The 17051-nt window shown below is 54.2% G+C and overlaps 2 protein-coding genes and 1 long non-coding RNA gene across 12 annotated transcripts in view; 2 read left to right on the forward strand and 1 right to left on the reverse strand.

Annotated features, from left to right (window-relative positions):
- The window catches only part of RTBDN (retbindin), an 8382-nt gene extending 2224 nt beyond the window's left edge, over window positions 1-6158 (forward strand). For 2 of the 4 annotated variants that reach the window (XM_077767864.1, XM_077767865.1), the window contains exons 2-6: window positions 3592-3766; window positions 4341-4407; window positions 4521-4631; window positions 5146-5242; window positions 5737-6158. In XM_077767864.1, coding sequence (XP_077623990.1) covers window positions 3598-3766; window positions 4341-4407; window positions 4521-4631; window positions 5146-5242; window positions 5737-5964 — 672 coding nt within the window. In that variant the 5' untranslated portion in view covers window positions 3592-3597 and the 3' untranslated portion in view covers window positions 5965-6158. Of the gene's footprint in view, window positions 1-2927; window positions 3134-3511; window positions 3767-4340; window positions 4408-4520; window positions 4632-5145; window positions 5243-5736 lie in introns of those variants that run through there. The other 2 variants (XM_077767862.1, XM_077767863.1) reach the window with 2 other exon arrangements.
- A 3589-nt stretch (window positions 6159-9747) lies between these two features.
- On the reverse strand, window positions 9748-17014 carry LOC144234554 (ribonuclease H2 subunit A). Of its 7 annotated transcripts, XM_077767866.1 has the most exons (9): window positions 15448-15529; window positions 14307-14449; window positions 14047-14118; window positions 13795-13921; window positions 13604-13691; window positions 11278-11415; window positions 11090-11177; window positions 10056-10179; window positions 9748-9962 (listed from the first exon to the last, which is right to left on the reverse strand). In XM_077767866.1, the coding sequence occupies exons 2-9, from the start codon at window positions 14431-14433 to the stop codon at window positions 9827-9829; spliced, it is 900 nt and encodes a 299-aa protein (XP_077623992.1). In that variant the 5' UTR covers window positions 14434-14449; window positions 15448-15529; the 3' UTR covers window positions 9748-9826. The 7 variants fall into 7 exon arrangements, with proteins under 7 accessions (XP_077623992.1, XP_077623993.1, XP_077623994.1 ...); XM_077767867.1 differs by lacking the exons at window positions 11278-11415; window positions 15448-15529 and having other exon boundaries at window positions 14307-14531; XM_077767868.1 differs by lacking the exons at window positions 9748-9962; window positions 10056-10179; window positions 11090-11177; ... (2 more) ...; window positions 13795-13921; window positions 14307-14449 and adding an exon at window positions 16745-17014 and having other exon boundaries at window positions 14055-14118; window positions 15448-15653.
- LOC144234555 (uncharacterized) lies at window positions 14729-16147 on the forward strand. The gene is made up of 3 exons (XR_013336016.1): window positions 14729-14885; window positions 15512-15671; window positions 15809-16147. It is a non-coding gene; the product is annotated as an uncharacterized LOC144234555 (long non-coding RNA).
- Window positions 17015-17051: the final 37 nt, after the last annotated feature.

The following is a 17051-nucleotide window of genomic DNA, read 5'->3' on the forward strand; positions in this document are numbered from 1 at the left end:
GCCCGCCCGGGGGGTGGGGGTGGGGGGTAGAGCTGGGAGGGGGCAAGCAAGGGAGGAGCTTCCATATACCCCCAAGGGAGCCAAGCTACGAAGAGACCCCTATAAGGAGAAACACTCCAGGAGAGAAACATGCGGGTGGATAGACCTCCAACCCAAGAAACACCCAAGGGAGACATTCTCACTAAGATATATTCCTTATGAGGGCACCCCCCTCCCCGCAGCGACCCCCTCAGGGAGACACATGCCCACGGATTGATAGTCTCCATGGGGAGGCCCTCTCCAATCAGTAACTCTCCCCTCACCCTGAAAATCATTCCTACGCAGATGGTCTCTGAGAGGTGACGCTGCCTCTCAGAAGCCCCCTGCTGCCCCCAGGAAGAGACATTTCCGCAGAGAAAAATCCCCACGGATGAATGTGGGGAGCCTACTGAAGATATCCCCAACGAAAGGCCTCCTGAAAGCCAAATTCTTTGTGGGAAATTGCCCCCACCCACGAGACCCCCACATCCTGAGAAGATACATTTTCACAGAGTGACATTTACATTGAGGACACCCATCCTTGCGGGAGATGCTCCCACAGAAAAACATTTTGCATGCCTATACATCCCCCTTCCCAATCAGAGCCTCTTCAGGGAACCCTGCAGCCCCTCTAACGACCCCCTCCCTCACCGTCAGGATTAAGTAGCGAGGCCAGGCTGGGCTATATTTATAGGAGCGATTAGCTGGTAGTTGGGGAGGGGGGCAGCTGAAGCGATTTTCACACACACGCGCGCACACACACGCGCGCACACACACGCACGCAGTGTTCCTACAGCTGAACCAAGCCGAGTGTGCTTCCCAGAGTTGGTGCGGAAAGCGTAGGTGACCTCTCCACTCCAAGTCTAGGCATTGTGGAGTGGCAGGGTGGGAAGGGGGCTTCCCAAGGGTCCTGGCCCATAACTGGCCAGGAAGCCCCTGGAGGGCGCGGTCACCGAGGGGAGCGACCCCTGCCGGCCAATGAGGGTGACGGCAAGGTCTAGGTCCAGGTGTTCCCCAGACGCTTGTTTCCTCATCTCTGCGCCTTTGCCCGAGTTATCTTAGTAGTTTTCTCTGTTTGTCGACATGTTTGTTTGCCATCTCGCTGAGTCTGTTTCTCAAACTTCTCTGTCAAAGGCCCAGACTACGCTTTCGTCACCCACTCTAAATCTGGCTTCGCGGGAGCTCTCCGTGGTGCTGATCTCATGAGCTCCTGTCCACGGTGCTGAATTCTGAGGGCACCGTTGGGGGCTAAGGTCAGGGAAGGGAAAGGGTTGGTGAAAGGTATCGCCCAATGATTGGACATATCTGACACACGAGCACCCTGGACTACACCAAAATGGACGAGGGAAAGGTGAGATCCACTCTATCTTGATTGGTGAAGCCTATAGGACATCAGTGGGTGCCCCATTAGGGGCCAGGAGACATCACTTCCTTAATGGTTCATTTACTCAACACATACGGAGCACCCACTGTGTGTAAAATAGTGTTTTGAGATCTGACAGTCCCACAGTGAAAGAGACAGGCAAAAATCCTGCGTTAGGCTGAGAAGACAGGGAGATTTGTGGTAGTGGTCATTGCTCACAAAAACACATGCACACACTACAAGCACAGGCGCACACACACTACAAACATACACATAAACACGAACATACCAACACATGATCAGGATACAGACTCATATACACATAGTCACACACTCTGCAAATGTGTATTTCTCAAAAATACACACACATGCAAACACATTCTCAGCAAACACAGACTCACACACAAACATATACACATTGCAAATATGCACTTAGCAAACACAGACACACTGAATCCTATGCAAACACATAAACACAGAATGCAAACACAAAGTCAGCAAATACAGACACACACAAACACATATCACAAACACCTATAGACATCAACTCACACTCTGCAAAGACACATATGCAAACACTGTAGTGTTAGAAAACATAGATACACACATACACAGCAAATACAAACACAAACAATATATATAAACACTCAACAAACACAGGCACACGCACACAATGCCAAAATCAATCTCAGCTCAGCTACACACAAACTCTCTTCCGAAACATAGACACAGTATCCTCCCAACACGACACATGGACACACACACACACACACACACACACACTCAGGTACCCACTGCAGGGTTGTTCTTCTTACCAGACTCGCCCACTAGAATGTCAGCTCTGTGAGGTTGAGATGTTCATTTCTTGGTCACTACTTCATCCCCAGAACATGGGACACAATAGATACTCAATAAACATTTGTTGAATGAATTGAGGGAATGTTTGTAAGAAATTCGCATTCACAGAAACTGCAGAGAAACACACACACGTTTCCGATGCAGACACACTCCCTCTCCACACATACCAACACTCCTTTGTGTTCACTAATGGTCAACTTTCATGGTCACCAACCTTTATCCACTGACTTATCAACAACATTCTCACTGGATAGCCATCCTAATCCTACTTCCCCCTCCCTCACATTTATTATATCGTATTCAGTTGGGCACACTTAGCTTGAGATACATACAGGCCTCCTCGGCCAAATTTTGAACACACACACACACACACACACACACACACACACAGTGAGCCGAGAGTCACACATACCATACCATACCCTCACCCAACAAACATACATGCTCTACACACGCACAGCCATACAAACACACTCTCATCTCACACATATACACACAGATTGAGTTTAAGCCACAATCTCAATATAATGGTCAATACAGGATATACACACAGCAGTCCCAGGGCCATCGGCCTTTGGTCAGCTAGAGCGGGGGGTGGAGCCGTAGGAAACTCCTCCTCTGCATCAGACCACACCCCCTTTGGCTGTCACTCTCTCGGACTTGACCCTGAGGTGTCTCAGCAGCGCCCTAGACCTCAGTCCACTTAACAGGTGAGGGGTAGCCCAAGAGGGCAGAGGAGGGGGAGGAACTGTCTGATTTCCGCAGACCCTCAGCTTTCCCTACCCTGGGGCTTTTGGATTCTAGCGGCAAAACTCAAGTCCTGCCACAGCCGAGCTTGGCTCCAAAGGGCCAGCCGTAGTGGAAGCCCCTAAGCCGATTGTGCGCCGAGAGAAGGTGACCATGAAAGGGGCCAGCAGGGATCAAGAGGGAGGGATGAGACTGGGCAGAAGAGCAGGAGGAATTACTGGACAGAAGAGCGAGACTGAAAGAGCTGGGGAGTCCCTTCAGTTCTGAAGACAACGGGGGTCACCTGAGGGTTGACAGGGTGGGGGATCCTTGTGGGTGTGAGGGGGGAGGGGCACCATGGTCAAACTAGAGGGTGGGGCACACTGGGCCTAAAGGGATGGAGGGGTACATGAGTCTGATGGGGGGAGAAGGGGCTTCTGGGTCAGAGGCAGGACTTGATAGCCCCCTGGGATTTGAAGGTCCTTGGTCATTGCCTCCTCCTCAACTGCTCATTCTCTGTTCTGTCTCACACTGTCTCCTGAGTAGGCGTCAGGAGGGTGCCACCCTGAGCTTCCAGAAAGGGACAGCCAAACCTCATCCCATACCCCAGCTTACTCTTATCTCAGGTGGATATGGCCTGCAGAGGCCACACTCGACCCAGGGGCCTGGCCTGGGCCCTGAGACTGACTCTGGTGTGGATCCTGCTGGGGGCCTGTGGAGGGAGCCGCCCACTCCCAGGTCTGTCCCGGAGACACCAAAGGCTGGCGACTGATCTTAGCACAGGCCAGCAGCACCTTGCAGGTGAGCACTCCAGACCCTGCCTAACCTCCAACACCCAGGAAACCCCATGCCACCATAACAATATCAAATTTTCCTTATGAGAGGGGCTTAGGATGAAACACGGTTGGGGGAGGTGGGCAGTCAGGGCTCGTACTGAAGAAAAGTAGTTAAAATGTAAAGATTCTGGAATCAGACTGCCCGGGATCAAATCCCAACTCTGCCACTTCATAATTGTGTGATTCAGCAAGTCACTTAATCTCTTTGGGCTTTAGGGAGACCATTAAAAAGGGAGAGAAATATTAGACCTATCTCATAGGGGTGTTGTGAAGTTGTGTATGTTAGCATATGAAAACGTATACCACCACCAGGGACATAATAAATGATAAACTGATTATGATAAGTTATTATTATTATTATTCGAAATTGCATTTGGATACCAAGTGTCTTTATTTAAGTTTTATATTTGAGGGGCACTGACATAACTGGGGTCTCCCCTGTTCAAGGGACCCCCAGGCCTTGGTTCCCCAATCCTACCCAAGGATCTAAGACCCCACCTCACAGGAGTCCCCTTCTCCATGGTCCTGTTGTCCCTCAGAGATGGACACACCAGAGGCATCAGACCCTGGGACGGTCCCAGAACGCTGTGGGGAGCTGAGCCTTGGGTGAGTACAGTACCCGCCAGCGTTTCGTTGTGTTTTTTGCTTCCGTTGCCCCCGCCAGGGGCCACAGCCCCGGACATCCTGACCCAAACGAGCCTGTCTTTCCCGGTGTTCAGGTGCGAATCCTTCCTGGGACACCTCCAGGTTGCCCTCCACAGTCGCATCCGCCTGCTGTTACTGGGGATACGCCAGCAGCAGCCGCTCTGTCCTGAGCTCTGCGATGTCTGGTAGGGAAGGCGGGGCATGAGGGGCGTGTCCTATGGGTTGGGCGGGATCTGCAGCTTGCTCGTCCTAGTGTTTGAAAGGGGCGTGGCCTGCCTCCAACAAGGCCAAGGTCTAAAAATGAGGCCCAGAGTTTAGAGACCAGGTAGAAAGGGACTGGGCCTGTAGAAGGGCCAGTTTTTAAGATTGGCAGGATGGAGGCGTGGCCTTCTACGGACCTGGGGGTTTTAAGGGGAGGGGCCTCTTGCTAGGAAAGCGAGCCAAAAAGATAGGGAAGGGGCTACCCTGAAATAGATGGTCTGAAGTCTGCAGGGTTGAGGCCAATTGTGACCGGGCCCCGGGTATGTGTGGAGAATACAGGGTAGGGTGAAATCGGGAGGACGGCGTCTGGGGGTCGTGGCCCTAAGAGGCGGGGTCTGGGGGCGAGACGTACACTGAGCGAAGCCTTGAAGGGCCGGGATCCCAACAGAACGGTACTGCGGAGACTTTACCCACCTTCTCTCCACACGCTATCTGCAGGTTTGCAACTTGCGAAAGTGATATTACCTGCGGCCCAACTTGGCTCCCATTCCCAGAAAAGAGGGGCTGTGAGCCTGGGTGCACTACCTATGAGCAGGTGAGCTTGAGAAAGAGGGTGCGGATAAGAGACTGCGACGTCCCCTTACTATGTCCTGTCTTAACCCCTCTAGGCCCCGGAGCCCGGACAAGGCTCCTGCTGCCACCCTTCCTCCTTCCGCAGCCCAATCTTTAGGGATAGGTCTGTACGCTCTCTAGGGCCCATTGAGTCTGGATTTGGCCTTCCCGAGGGACTGTCTAGGCCCATCCACAGGAGAATCAGAAGCCCGAATCACCTTCCCTAAAGCCCCAGTCTTAATCTGGCCCTCCCCCACCCCAGCCCTGGGACCCGGGAAGAATAACTCGCCCTCCCCAGTACTCTGCTCCTGCTATGGCCCTCTCCCCACACTCCCGGGAGGACCTAAAGCCCAAAGCGGGTAACTGCCCGCCCCTAGGCCGCGCCTCTGTCCTGGTCCCTACTTGCAAAGAAACTCGGGGACTCTACTTTTCCAACGCTGCGTCCCCCAATTGCCTGGACTCCACCCCCTTTCCCAGACCTTCGCCGACGGGGCGGACCTTTGCCGCTCAGTTCTGGGCTACGTGCTGCCGGTGGCAGCTCCTGGCGCCGATCACTGCCTCAACATTTCCATCTCGGTACTGCCGGATCGCAGACACGAACGGAGGGCCCGGGAAATCAGTTCCCCGCGCTCCCGCCGCTCCCGCGCCTGGATCCTGGATGCCGTGGGCAGCGGGAGTGGCAGTGGAAGCGGCAGCGGCCCGTAGGGGGTGCCGGGCCTCGGACGAAAGATGCGTCCCTTCCCCCGAGCCGCCACCCAGAGCTCCACCCCTCTCCCTCTCTGCTTTCTAGTTCCAGAGTGCTGTCCCTCCTCCTGGAGTCCCAGAGACTAGCCCTTCTCTGGGTTATCAGACAAATAACCCAAATCTAGCTCATTTCCCCCTCTTCCCCCACTGAATAAAGTCGCCAGCTCGAGAATACTGTGATGTGGCTGCTTCTTGGGGAAACAGGCGCAAAGGACAGTTGCCAGCAAGTGAGAAGTGTCTCACTTCAGAGCCTTAGGTCTGAGAGTTAATAAGTGACTCACACTAGCATGTAAATGACAGTCTATATTCTGAGCAATTTCACAGCTTGGAATATCCAGGTGTCAGAAATGGAGGGGAGTCCAGGAGAGGGGCTGACAGTAGCAAGAGGTATGCTCCCCAACTGCGTGCCACGGGGCCCAGGAAGCTCCTTGACTTGGCCAGGCCTCAAGACAAGCTTCATGGGCCCCCCCTCTGAGCAGACCCAACAGTGGCCGGCATAATGCCCCCTTCATTCCTTCCTCCCTTTCTTCCAAATCCCAGTTCTAGACCTCAAAGGACTTGACTCAGATTTAAGATCTGGATGGAAGCATTACTCCCAACCCTCCTCCTCCCCCCAGGCCCTATGACAGCCACAGTTTCGTCACCAGTAAAGCAGGGGTAATGTGCCTCTTAGTTCCGTTCAATAGGACAAGATTCATGGATGGTTCCTGTGCCCAGACCCTGCTGAGTTAGGTAGATCACCCATTCTCTGCTCTCCGGGAAGATGGAATAGCATAAGAGAAGCAAGAGAAACTCAAAGTACCTTTAGCCAACAGTGTTAAGCTTCAGGAATGGCTATATCTAGGTCCTTAAATGAGGTTAGGAATCTTCTTCTTGGCTATACTTTTGGACAGGATCTCCTCAGAGTAGCAAAGATGAACCAGCAACTACGTGACTCCAGTGGGTCTATTTCTCTGTAAAACCAGCAAAGTTTCCAGTGCTGGCACTCAATGATCCAGTTTGATCATGAGCCCATCACCAAACCAACCACTGTGCCCCGAGGGATGCTGTGTTCTCGCTGGCCTCATAATGGGTCATGGGCTTGTGCTGGAAGGCCCAAGGTGAGCTCAGTTCCATCTAAACTGTATGGACTGAGGAGGTGAGGATGCAGGAGGAGTGGCCCCGAAGGAAAATCAGGTGTTGGAACCAGAAGAGAAAGGAGTGCCAGGCAGGGAGTCACGCTATATTGGGCACAGAGACTGCGGGCTATGACCCTGACTCTGTAGTAGGTCTACGAGGCTCACATCCCAGTTCTACCGTTTCCTCATGCTGTAACTTTGGGAATGTTGCCCAGCCATTTCCAGTTTGTTTCTTTATCTGTGAAACGGGGAGGAGAACTTCCTCTCTCCTAGGGCTTTTGGGTGAAATCAATCAGTTAATGCAAGTCGCTCTGGTTGGACAGTGCTGTGTAACACCTCCAGACTTAGCGGTGTGAGATGACATTGTTTCTTTTTTCATGGTTCTGGTGGTGGCTCTTGTTCAAGGTCTCTAATGCAATTACAGCAACTGGTTGGGGCCAGGCTCACCCAGAATTGCCAACCAGAATCGCTACACCTGGCCTCTCCCTGTGGCTGGGGCCTCCTCACAGCACGGCAGCTGCACTCCAAGAGAGCTAGGTTGAAGCTGTCTCCTCTCTATCAAGGTTGCCTCCGCTTTCTGTTCACTGAAATTGCGTTGCTAGAGCCGGCTCAGATTCAAGGGGAAGCATCCAGACCCCACCTCCTAATGGGAGGGGTATCAAGCAAAACACTTAGAAAGCGCCTGGCACATGGGGTGCCTGGGTGGCTCAGTTGGTTAAACGTCCCAACTTCAGCTCCAGTTATGAACTCGGGTTTCATGAGTTCGAGTCCCGTTTCGGGCTCTGTGCTGACAGCTCAGAGCCTGGAGCCTGCTTTGGATTCTGTGTCTCCCTCACTCTCTGCCCCTCCCCTGCTCACAATCTCTTTCTCAAAAATAAATATTAAAAAAAAAACAAAAAAAACAAATGGGGCACCCGGGTGGCTCGGTTAAGCATCTGACTTCAGCTCACATCATGATCTCGCAGTTCGTGGGTTCGAGCCCCGCATCGGGCTCTGTGCTGGCAGCTGGCTAGGAGCCTGGAGGCTGTTTTGGATTCTGTGTCTCCCTCTCTCTCTGACCCTCCCCTGTTCGCGCTCTCTCTCTCAGAAATAAATAAAACATTAAAAATAATAAAAAAAAAACTTTTTAAAAAGCATTAAACTACAGGATACTCACACTGAGGACTCTTAGCTACAAAGAGAATGAGGAAGGTCTTTAGATGCTCACTTTGGAATTCCCTCTGAGATGTGGGGAAGGAAGATGAATGTATAGGGGTTAGTTTCCATTTGTAAAAACAAAACCTCAAGAAAGTATCTACATGTATATTTGTAACTCCAGGGGAACTCTAGAAGGGTATGAAACATACCTGCTATGATCCAAATGTCTATTGCACCCCCCCCCCAACTCACGTTGCTATCCTAATTCCCACAGATAATGGTATTAAGAGGCAGAGCTTTGGGGAGGTGATTAGGTCAAGAGCGGGATTAGTGCTCTTACAAAAGGGACTCCACCGAGGTTCCTTGCCCCTTGCCCCGAGTGAGGACAGTTAGAAGTTGAAGGTCTACCCACTGGGAATGAGTCCCCACCAGAACCTGACTGTGCAGGCCCTGTGATCTTGGACTTCTGGCCTCTAGAACCGTAATTAATGCCTGTTATTGTAAACCACCCAGTCTGTGGTATTTTGTTATAGTTGCCCCAAAAGATTAGGACAACTTGGTGAGCTGGAAGGAGGGTATGAGGCTTCTCGGGGTGGGCCTTTTTTTTTTTTTAAAAGTTTATTGATTTGGGAGAGAGACAGTGCTCGAGCAGGGGAGGGGCAGAGAGAGAACCTCAAGCAGGCTCTGCGCTGTCGGCGCAGAGCCCCACGCGCCCCTCCGTGTACTCCTTCTTCCTAATTCTGCAGCCTACACATACATTATGAATCGAATCAAATCGGAGGGCCTGGGTGGCTCAGTCGGTTGAGTTCGGCTCGGGTCATGATCTGAGTCGTGAGATTGAGTCCCACCGCTGAGCATGGAGCCTGCCTGGGATTCTCGCTCTGTTCCTTCCCCATGTGCGAGCTTTTGCTCTCTCTCAAGATAAATAAAAATCAAATCAAATGAAATCAAATCAATCAGGGCCGATCCTGTTTAGATTCCCAAAGTCTGGGACGTTCCCAAAGCGGCTGGGCCGGGCTGCACTGCACGCCTCCAACTTGTTTCCACCCCAAAGTTCAACCCCATTCTTGGCTTTCCTTAACTTTAATCACTGGGCGCCTGGGGGGCTCAGTCAGTTAAGTGTCCGACTTTGGCTCAGGTCATAAGCTCGCGGCTTGTGGGTTCACAGTTTCTGTGCCGACAGCTCGGAGCCTGGAGCCCGCTTCAGATTCTGTTCTGGGTTCTGTGTCTCCCTCTCTCTCTGGCCCTCCCCCATTTGCACTCTGTCTCTGTCTCTCTCGCTCGCTCTCAAAAATAAACATTAGGGGCACCTAGGTGGCTCAGTTGGTTAAGCGTCTGACTGTGGCTTGGGTCATGATCTCCCAGTCTGTGAGCTGGAGCCCCGCATTGGGTTCTGTGCTAGCAGTGCGGAGCCTGCTTGGGATTCTCTCTCTCTCTCTCTGCTCCTCCCCGCTTGCTCTCGCGCTCTCTCAAAAAATAAAAAAAAAAATTAAAAAAAAAAAAGAACTTTAATCGCAAACGGGGGTGGGAGGTGGGGAAGGCGCAGAGACGAGAGACCAGGGCGGCCCCTAGAGAGCGGTGGCTGGTTCCAGGCCTCGTTCCTGGAAGTACCGGTGGGACAGGCGGGGGCGGACTCGCGCACCTTCGTTGAAGTAGGACGTGATCCTCCCAGGTCCCTCCAGATCCCCTGCCAGAGAGTCCTCCCTGTGGGAGAGGTGGCGACACGGGCCACTCTGGGGTGTTGGGGGGAGCCCTGGCCCCCTCCCTCCTTCCTCACCGCCCCTCCCGGGCACCCACCACACAACGTCTTCTGCCTCCTTCTCCAGGATGCTCTGGGCCGTGCGCCAGCTGAACCGGACAAACTGGGGGAAGCCGAACACGGGCTCCACATGCCTCCTCAGCCACGCTTTCGTCTTGGGATCTGAAAGACAGGAAGGGGTGGGGTGGGCAGTGGTTGACGGCTCCCGACCCCTGACACAATGTCCGAGTTCCTCAGGCCGGCACCTGAGGCCCCTCCGCTGCTTGAGACCATTCCTGCCTCAGGACCTTTGCACACGCAGCTCCCAGACTCGTCACCTGCTGACAGGTGCTCAAGGTATGGGTTTGGGGGGACCGCCTTTGAGACATGTCTTCGCCCACTCAAGTTCAACAGTCATAAAACCAGCATCTGCAGACCTGGGGGTTAATGCCCATCACCCCTGTGTAACTCTGAGCTCAGTGGGGACAGAGGTCCTTCTTTGTCTTGTTCACGGCTATATCCCCAGGGCCCAGATCTGCACAGCACATACAGTGAGGACTCAGCAGGCACTGAATGCGGCCCACTGTCCTCGGCCTGTACCTGGTTTTCTTACTTTGGCCTCACCTGAGTTCCCATCAGAGACCTGCTATGTCTCCCCACGCCCCCATCTGCCCAACCTTCCCTGGGCCTCAGAAGGACCAGAGGGTTCCCTGAACCCAGCTACTGACTCTTTAAAAAATCTACCCAGGAAAGGAGGCGGCCACACGCTCATCTACCACACAGGCAAGGCCTCATAACTGGGAGGAAACAGTAGGCTGACGCGGGGACTATTGGACATGAGCTGACCTCCCTCACCCCTGCCCCTTGCCCCTTAACAAATAAAGACGCCCACCAAGGGTGTGAGACCCTCAATGAGGCTCCAGAGAGACCGCAGGGGTGGAGGGAGAAGAGCCTGCCCCGCCCCCCGGGGACTCGGGCTCTGCCAAATGCTGGCTGTAAGCACGCGGCTGGAAAGCCGCAGAAGCGTGCTCGCTCCTGCCTGCTCAGCGCCACCGCCAGCATCGCTGTCCCAAGGCAGCTCCGGGCTGCTCACCATTGGGGTAACCAGAGCCATAATCGGCGTCCAGGTGCTGCAGTTTTTCCACAAAGCGCCAGTTCTTCACAGCCTGGTCACGGGCCACCTGTGGGGAAGACGCGACTTTGGGCTCTCCCTCCCCTGAAGTAGGCACAGCTGCCCCCTTGCCTAAGGAGAGGCCAGGAGCTGGCCAGCGGGAGCCTGACCTTGGCACAGATACTGGCAGCGCTGACTGCAGGGTACAGGGCATCCGCTTTGGCCTTGACTGTCACCTCAATGCCAGGAAATCGTTGCTGCAGCTGCTTTTGGTAGGTGTCTGGCAGCCCCACGGTGTCCACAAACACCTGGCGTGGTGACGGAGATGTATTCACTCAACAAACATCCAACACTTGCTGCTCCCGCTGCCCGGAATCCTCGTTTCAGCTCTAAAGTCCCCTCCAGGGGCACCTGGCTAGGTCAGTTGGTACAGCAGGCGACTCTTGGATCTCAGGGTCATGGGTTCAAGCCCCACATTGGGTGCAGAGATTACTTACATGAATGTTAACAACAAGTCCCCTCCAAAAGAGGCTGTCCCTGATCAGGCTGCATCCATTCTGCATTTATTGAGCACCTACCATATGCCACGGCTGCACTAGATGCCAGGAACATGGCAGGAAATAAACCAGACAAAAATCCCTTTCTTTGGGGAGTGGACCCCCTGGTGAGGTCCACAGACAAGAAACTGGATAGGGGCGCCTGGGTGGCTCAGTTGGTTGAGCATCTGACTGGTGATTTTGGCATGGGTCATGATCTTGCAGTTTGTGACAACAAGCCCCGCAATGGGCTCTCACTGACAGTGCAGAGCCTACTTGGGATTCTCTCTCTCCCTCTCTCTCTCTGCCCCTCCCCTCTGCTCGCATGCATTCACTCTCTCTCTCTGAAAATAAATGAATAAAGCTAAAACAACAACAACAACAACAAAAACAAAACAGGAGGGGCGCCTGAGTGGATGTCACTGATGTGTCAGTCACTGGATTACCATCCGACTTCAGTTTAGGTCATGATCTGTGGTTCATGGGTTCGAGCCCCACATCAGGCTCTGTGCTGACAGCTCAGAGCCTGGAGCCTGCTTCAGAGTCTGTGTCTCCCTCTCTCTCTGCCCCTCCCCTGCTCACACTCTGTCTGTCCCTCTCTCTCTTAAAAATGGATAAACATTTAAAAATTTTTTTTAAAAAAAACAGGATAAATAATAAAGGATAGAAGAGAGTTGGGAGGAATTATCATTTTCTTTTTTATTTTATTTTTTTAACATCTTTCATTTTTGAGAGAGAGAGTGTGAGCGGGGAAGGGGCAGAGAGAAAAGGAGACAGGGAGTCTGAAGCAGGCTCCAGGCTCTGAGCTGTCAGCACAGAGCCTGATGCGGGGCTTGAACCCATGAACCTCGAGATCCTGACCTGAGCCAAAGTTGGACACTTAACCGACTGAGCCACACAGGCGCCCCTATTATTATTTTTTTTAAGTAAGCTCTATACTCAGACTGGGGCTTCAACTCACAACCCAGAGACCAAGAGTCACAGGCTCTACTGATTGAGCTAGCCAGGAGACTGGGAAGGGGTCATCATTTTAAACAGTGATAAGAGAGATTCGGGGAAGGTCACTCAGGTTGTGACATTAAATAAAGGCCTGAAGGCGATGAGGGAATGACCATGTGGAGATCCAGCAGAAAGAGGATTCTAGGCAGAAGGAACAGCCGGTGCAAAGGCCCTGCGGTGGGACCATGCTGAGTCTGCTATACAGCAGCAGGGAGGCCTCATGGCTAGAGTAGAGAGATGGGGTCAGTGACTGCCCTAGCTGTTATTCTCAGAAACCACAATCTGTGTCCCCTGACTTGGCCATGAACCGCGGAATGCAGAGCCCCTGTCTGCCTGCCCCAGTACTGCACTGTCCGCTCTGCATTCCAGTCCTGGACCTCAGCCACCTGCTCAGCAAGGTCTCTTGTCACATTCCCATTCTCAAGTGTATTTGCCCTTGTTATTCTCTCAAAACGGCCTGGGTTTTGTTTTTGGTTTTGCCTCTGAGTACTGGATACAATGCCAACTTAGATTTCCCTCTGCTAATTTAATCTCATTCTCTTCCACTTGACACTGAACTTCCCAGGTTTAATTTCTCCTGGGATCAAAAAAATTCAATGTTGAGATTTACATTTTAAAATAGGACTATCTGGGGCGCCTGGGTGGCTCAGTCGGTTGAGCGTCCGACTTCGGCTCAGGTCANCCCTGGACTAGGACAGAGGCTGTGGGCGGGTGGACAGATACAGAGATGCTCTGGACTCTGAGCCTTTAGAATAAAGAGATAAATTAAAAGAGGCTGGAGCCAGGGGTTCCTCCATGGTCCTGGGTGAGGCACACATTCAGGGTACGAAAAGAGAAAGTCGACAGCAGCAACAAATATTCCTGAGGTCATCCACATACGTCTGATTCTGAATCACCCGCTACACTTGTATACCCCCACTTTATCCTGAGATATTCAAATCTGGGCAACCCAACAGCTCACCTGGGCAACTTTCACGCCCTGGTCCAATGCAAACTGTATCAGCCCAGCGGCTGTATCATGGGAGAGGGAATTCAGGTTGTACTTGACCCTGCAGTGGGAGACGGAGCACAATCAACCTCAATCCAGCTACCAATCCCTTCCAGCCCATGCTGGCTGCCCCTCCACCCGGGCCCCTCCCGGATGCCCCTCACCGCCCAAGCATGCTGGTAGAGATGAGGTTTGGAGACAGCACGTCCAATGCCCAGCCCACAAAGTCCCCGTCCTCCTCCATTTTCAGAAAGAGCCTGTCCCGCTCGCTCTCCGATAGGGTCTTTGAGTCTGGGAGGAGGATTGGGAGAGAAGGGAAGCGGCTGGTTCCCCCAGTTCCTGCTCTCCCCTCCAGTTCGCACCCGCCCCTCCACATGCCCACGAACGCCATCCCCAGACTCACACCTCGGGCTCACCTGCCACTTTCAGGGCCTCCAGATCTGCCAGGCGGGACAGTGGGCAATAACAGATGGCGTAGACCATGGGGCCTGGGGAAGCGGGTGTCCAACCAGTGAGCCGTGAAGACCGTTAGCCCTATTCCATCATCACCGCTTTTCCCGGTGCCATCACCACTATCACCGCCCTCCCTCGGTAGGATCCAGTCCCGGCTCCCGTTTCAGCGCAGTTAGCATTTACCTTATTACCCCCCTCCCCCAGCCCAGCCCTGGGGGCGCACCCAGCACCGGGCCCCGGCCCGCTTCATCGACGCCCAGGATGCAGGGCTCCTTGCGGCACACCGCAGGCACAGGCGAGTTCAGGCGACAGCGGCCCGTATTGTCTCTCTCCAGCACGCTGAGATCCATGCCGTCTCTGGCACCGCTACAAACCGCAACAATGAAACCTGCAGGCCCAAGTCTAGGCGCGCGATTTCCGCGGGCCCGGAAGCCGCTCTTGCTCTCGACCAATCGGTGTGTAGGACACGCCCCCGACGCTCTTGCCGCCGTTAGAGTTTGCGCAGGCGTCGCCGAAGCTCCTGCCGTGCGGCCTCTTGGGAATAGTAGTTCCCAAGGCCGACCGCCGAACTCCTCTTTTGGGGAACCGGGTGGGCAGGGTTGCTTTCCAAGCTCCGCCCCTGAGTCTCTGAAGCCCCGCGCGTCGGGGCTGGTAGGAGGATGGGGGAATAACGTGGAAACTGATGCGGGCCTTGGAGGATGCCGCCCAGTCAGGGCCTCGGTCAAATACCACTTTATAGCCAGAATACCAGTGTCCACACCACTGGATCCCTGTCCTCCACAGTCTAAACCTTCTGGATTAGGTATTCCCACTTCCACTGAGCTCGGGCCTTCGGGCCTTCAGATTTGAGGTCCCCCAACTCCCCCTGTCTCGGTATCTCTCCCAGACCCTCCCGCCCCCTCCCTGCTTCCTACCCTTTCTCTGATTGGGGCTAAGCCTCCCCTACCTCCTCCCCCCACCCCAACTGTGATCCCAGATCTCAACAGACTTCTGCTCAGAGTCTGTGGCCACCAGGCAGGGCCATTCCCCCCAACTCGGGGTTCACGTCCCCCAATTCTCTAATCTCAGCGGGGCTCATGTTCTCAGCCTGTAGATCCCTGACCTGCAACAGGCTCATGCCCCTTCCTCAGGGTCCCCGTACCTCCACCTCCGACTCCCCCTCTCTGCCCCTCACCATCTTTCTTTCTCCCCCGGTACCAGTGGGGTCCAGGGCTCCTGACTCAGCTCTCAGCTCTCTCCTGACCCACCATCCTCAAGCCTCAGCCCTAGGAGCCGNATTACTCTCTCCCCGCCCACCCTGGGGACTCTCAACCTCGAACTAGACAGCCCGCCCTGGCCCCTGCTCCTCTGCGCCAGGCTCTCACCAGGGTTCAGGGCCTCCAGTCGCAATCGATCGGTTTGCAGGACGTACAATCTTGTTGTCTGCAGGGCCGCACTTGCACCAGATTTTCGCGGTCCATGAACACCGGACCCGGCGCTGTGCCCACCACCTCGCGGCTGCGCTCCTGCTTGCCCAGGTCGCAGAAACAGCGCCACTTTCCCCACGGGCCAAGGATTGAGTCTTCCACTTCTAGGGATGGAGGGCCAGGTAGGGGGGAACCTACCCCCCCTTGCCCTCCTCTAGGAAGGGAGGAGGATAAAGACACTAACAAATAACATCTCCACTTTGCTGGGCTCCGCCTCTGTGCCAGGCACCCCAATATTTAATCTTCCCATTATTCCCAGGTGGGGAAACTGAGACCTTTAGAAAGCAAGTCATCCTTTGAGCTTCTACATCTGGTGTGTGGCCTCGAGGGACGGCAAACTGACATTCCCACCTATGCCAGCCTGCCCAGTTGGGAGTGTGATATACCACCATTGGGGCCCACCGTCTGAAGCTGACTCCTGTCTTCACGGGGGGTGATAATGGGCCTGTTCAGCAAGCGCAGGGCCGCCGACCCAGCAGGGCTGCCAGGTGGTAAATTAAATGACATAATTGGCATAATGAAGGTACTGAAAGCCTGCGGCGATGGGCTAGCAAGTACTACAAAAACCATTATTATGACCACTATTAAAGCAGCTCCAACCTCCTTTGTGCTTATCGGAGGCTCTTTTACCGCGTCCTGTTACTGACTCCTCCCTCTGCCCCTAGAAACAGGTCTTATCCCCAACTCTGCAGCTCACAAACACTCCTAACACTTCACACCCTCACCAAGCCTCTGCCAGACAACACTGGCCTCTCCCTATTCCCCCGTCCAGCCTCTTGGTCTTGGCACCTGCTGTTCCCATTCCCTGGCACACCCTTCCCCCTAAATCTTTGCGTGTTTTGGCTTTTGCTGCATTCCTGATGATGCACTGGTTATCTATCTACAGTCAGGCCTTCTCTGACTTCGGAAGTTGACCCGTTCCCGGCTTCCCCGTCTCCACCCTTCCTAGCAAGTATCCATGAGTTTATGGACGTGTCGGCTTCGGTATTTACTGCCTACCCACATCCCCTCTTCCTCTGGAAGCTGCTTTAAGTCAGTATTTCAATCTACAGATAAGAAAAACTGAGCCTCGGAGAAAAGTTACCAGCCCAAGAGGGCCGCTCCAGTGCGCGGGTGGGGAGAGATGTGAAGCCCCTGGCGGGGGATCTGTTTGCAGCCAGCTGGCGAAGTGGTGCAAAGGGGCTTCTGCGGTTACCTTTCTCCTGATGCTGCTGCCGCAGCTGCTCCCAAGTGTCGCCTTCTCCCTGCTCGCCGAAATAATGGTACTCGGGGGAGAAGCGGGCAGGAGTCGCCAGCAGCAGGAGCATCAGAGGCGGCAGCAGTACCTCCGCCGGGCTCCCGGCCATGCCGGACTCCAACCGACCCGGGCGCGCTCCGAGGAGGAGCTCCTCGCGGGCCGGCGGCGGCAGTGGTCCGGGCCGGAGGCTCCGAGACGCGACCCGCTGCCCGCAGGCGCGTGGACCCGGCCGGCTCCTCTCCCCCCTCCCCTGCGATTGCAGTGG

Source organism: Crocuta crocuta, unplaced genomic scaffold (genome assembly GCF_008692635.1).
Source record: "Crocuta crocuta isolate KB4526 unplaced genomic scaffold, BGI_CrCroc_1.0 scaffold115, whole genome shotgun sequence".
Taxonomy (NCBI): Eukaryota; Metazoa; Chordata; class Mammalia; order Carnivora; family Hyaenidae; genus Crocuta; species Crocuta crocuta.

Excerpts from the sequence above, each read along its gene's own strand:
- LOC144234554 (XM_077767866.1), bottom strand. The coding sequence starts at position 14,433 with ATGGATCTCAGCGTGCTGGAGAGAGACAATACGGGCCGCTGTCGCCTG. Across the intron at positions 13,922-14,046 it reads GGAGGCCCTGAAAGTGGCAG|ACTCAAAGACCCTATCGGAG; the intron begins GTGAGCCCGAGG and ends TCCTCCTCCCAG. Across the intron at positions 10,180-11,089 it reads TGGCTCTGGTTACCCCAATG|ATCCCAAGACGAAAGCGTGG; the intron begins GTGAGCAGCCCG and ends CCTGTCTTTCAG.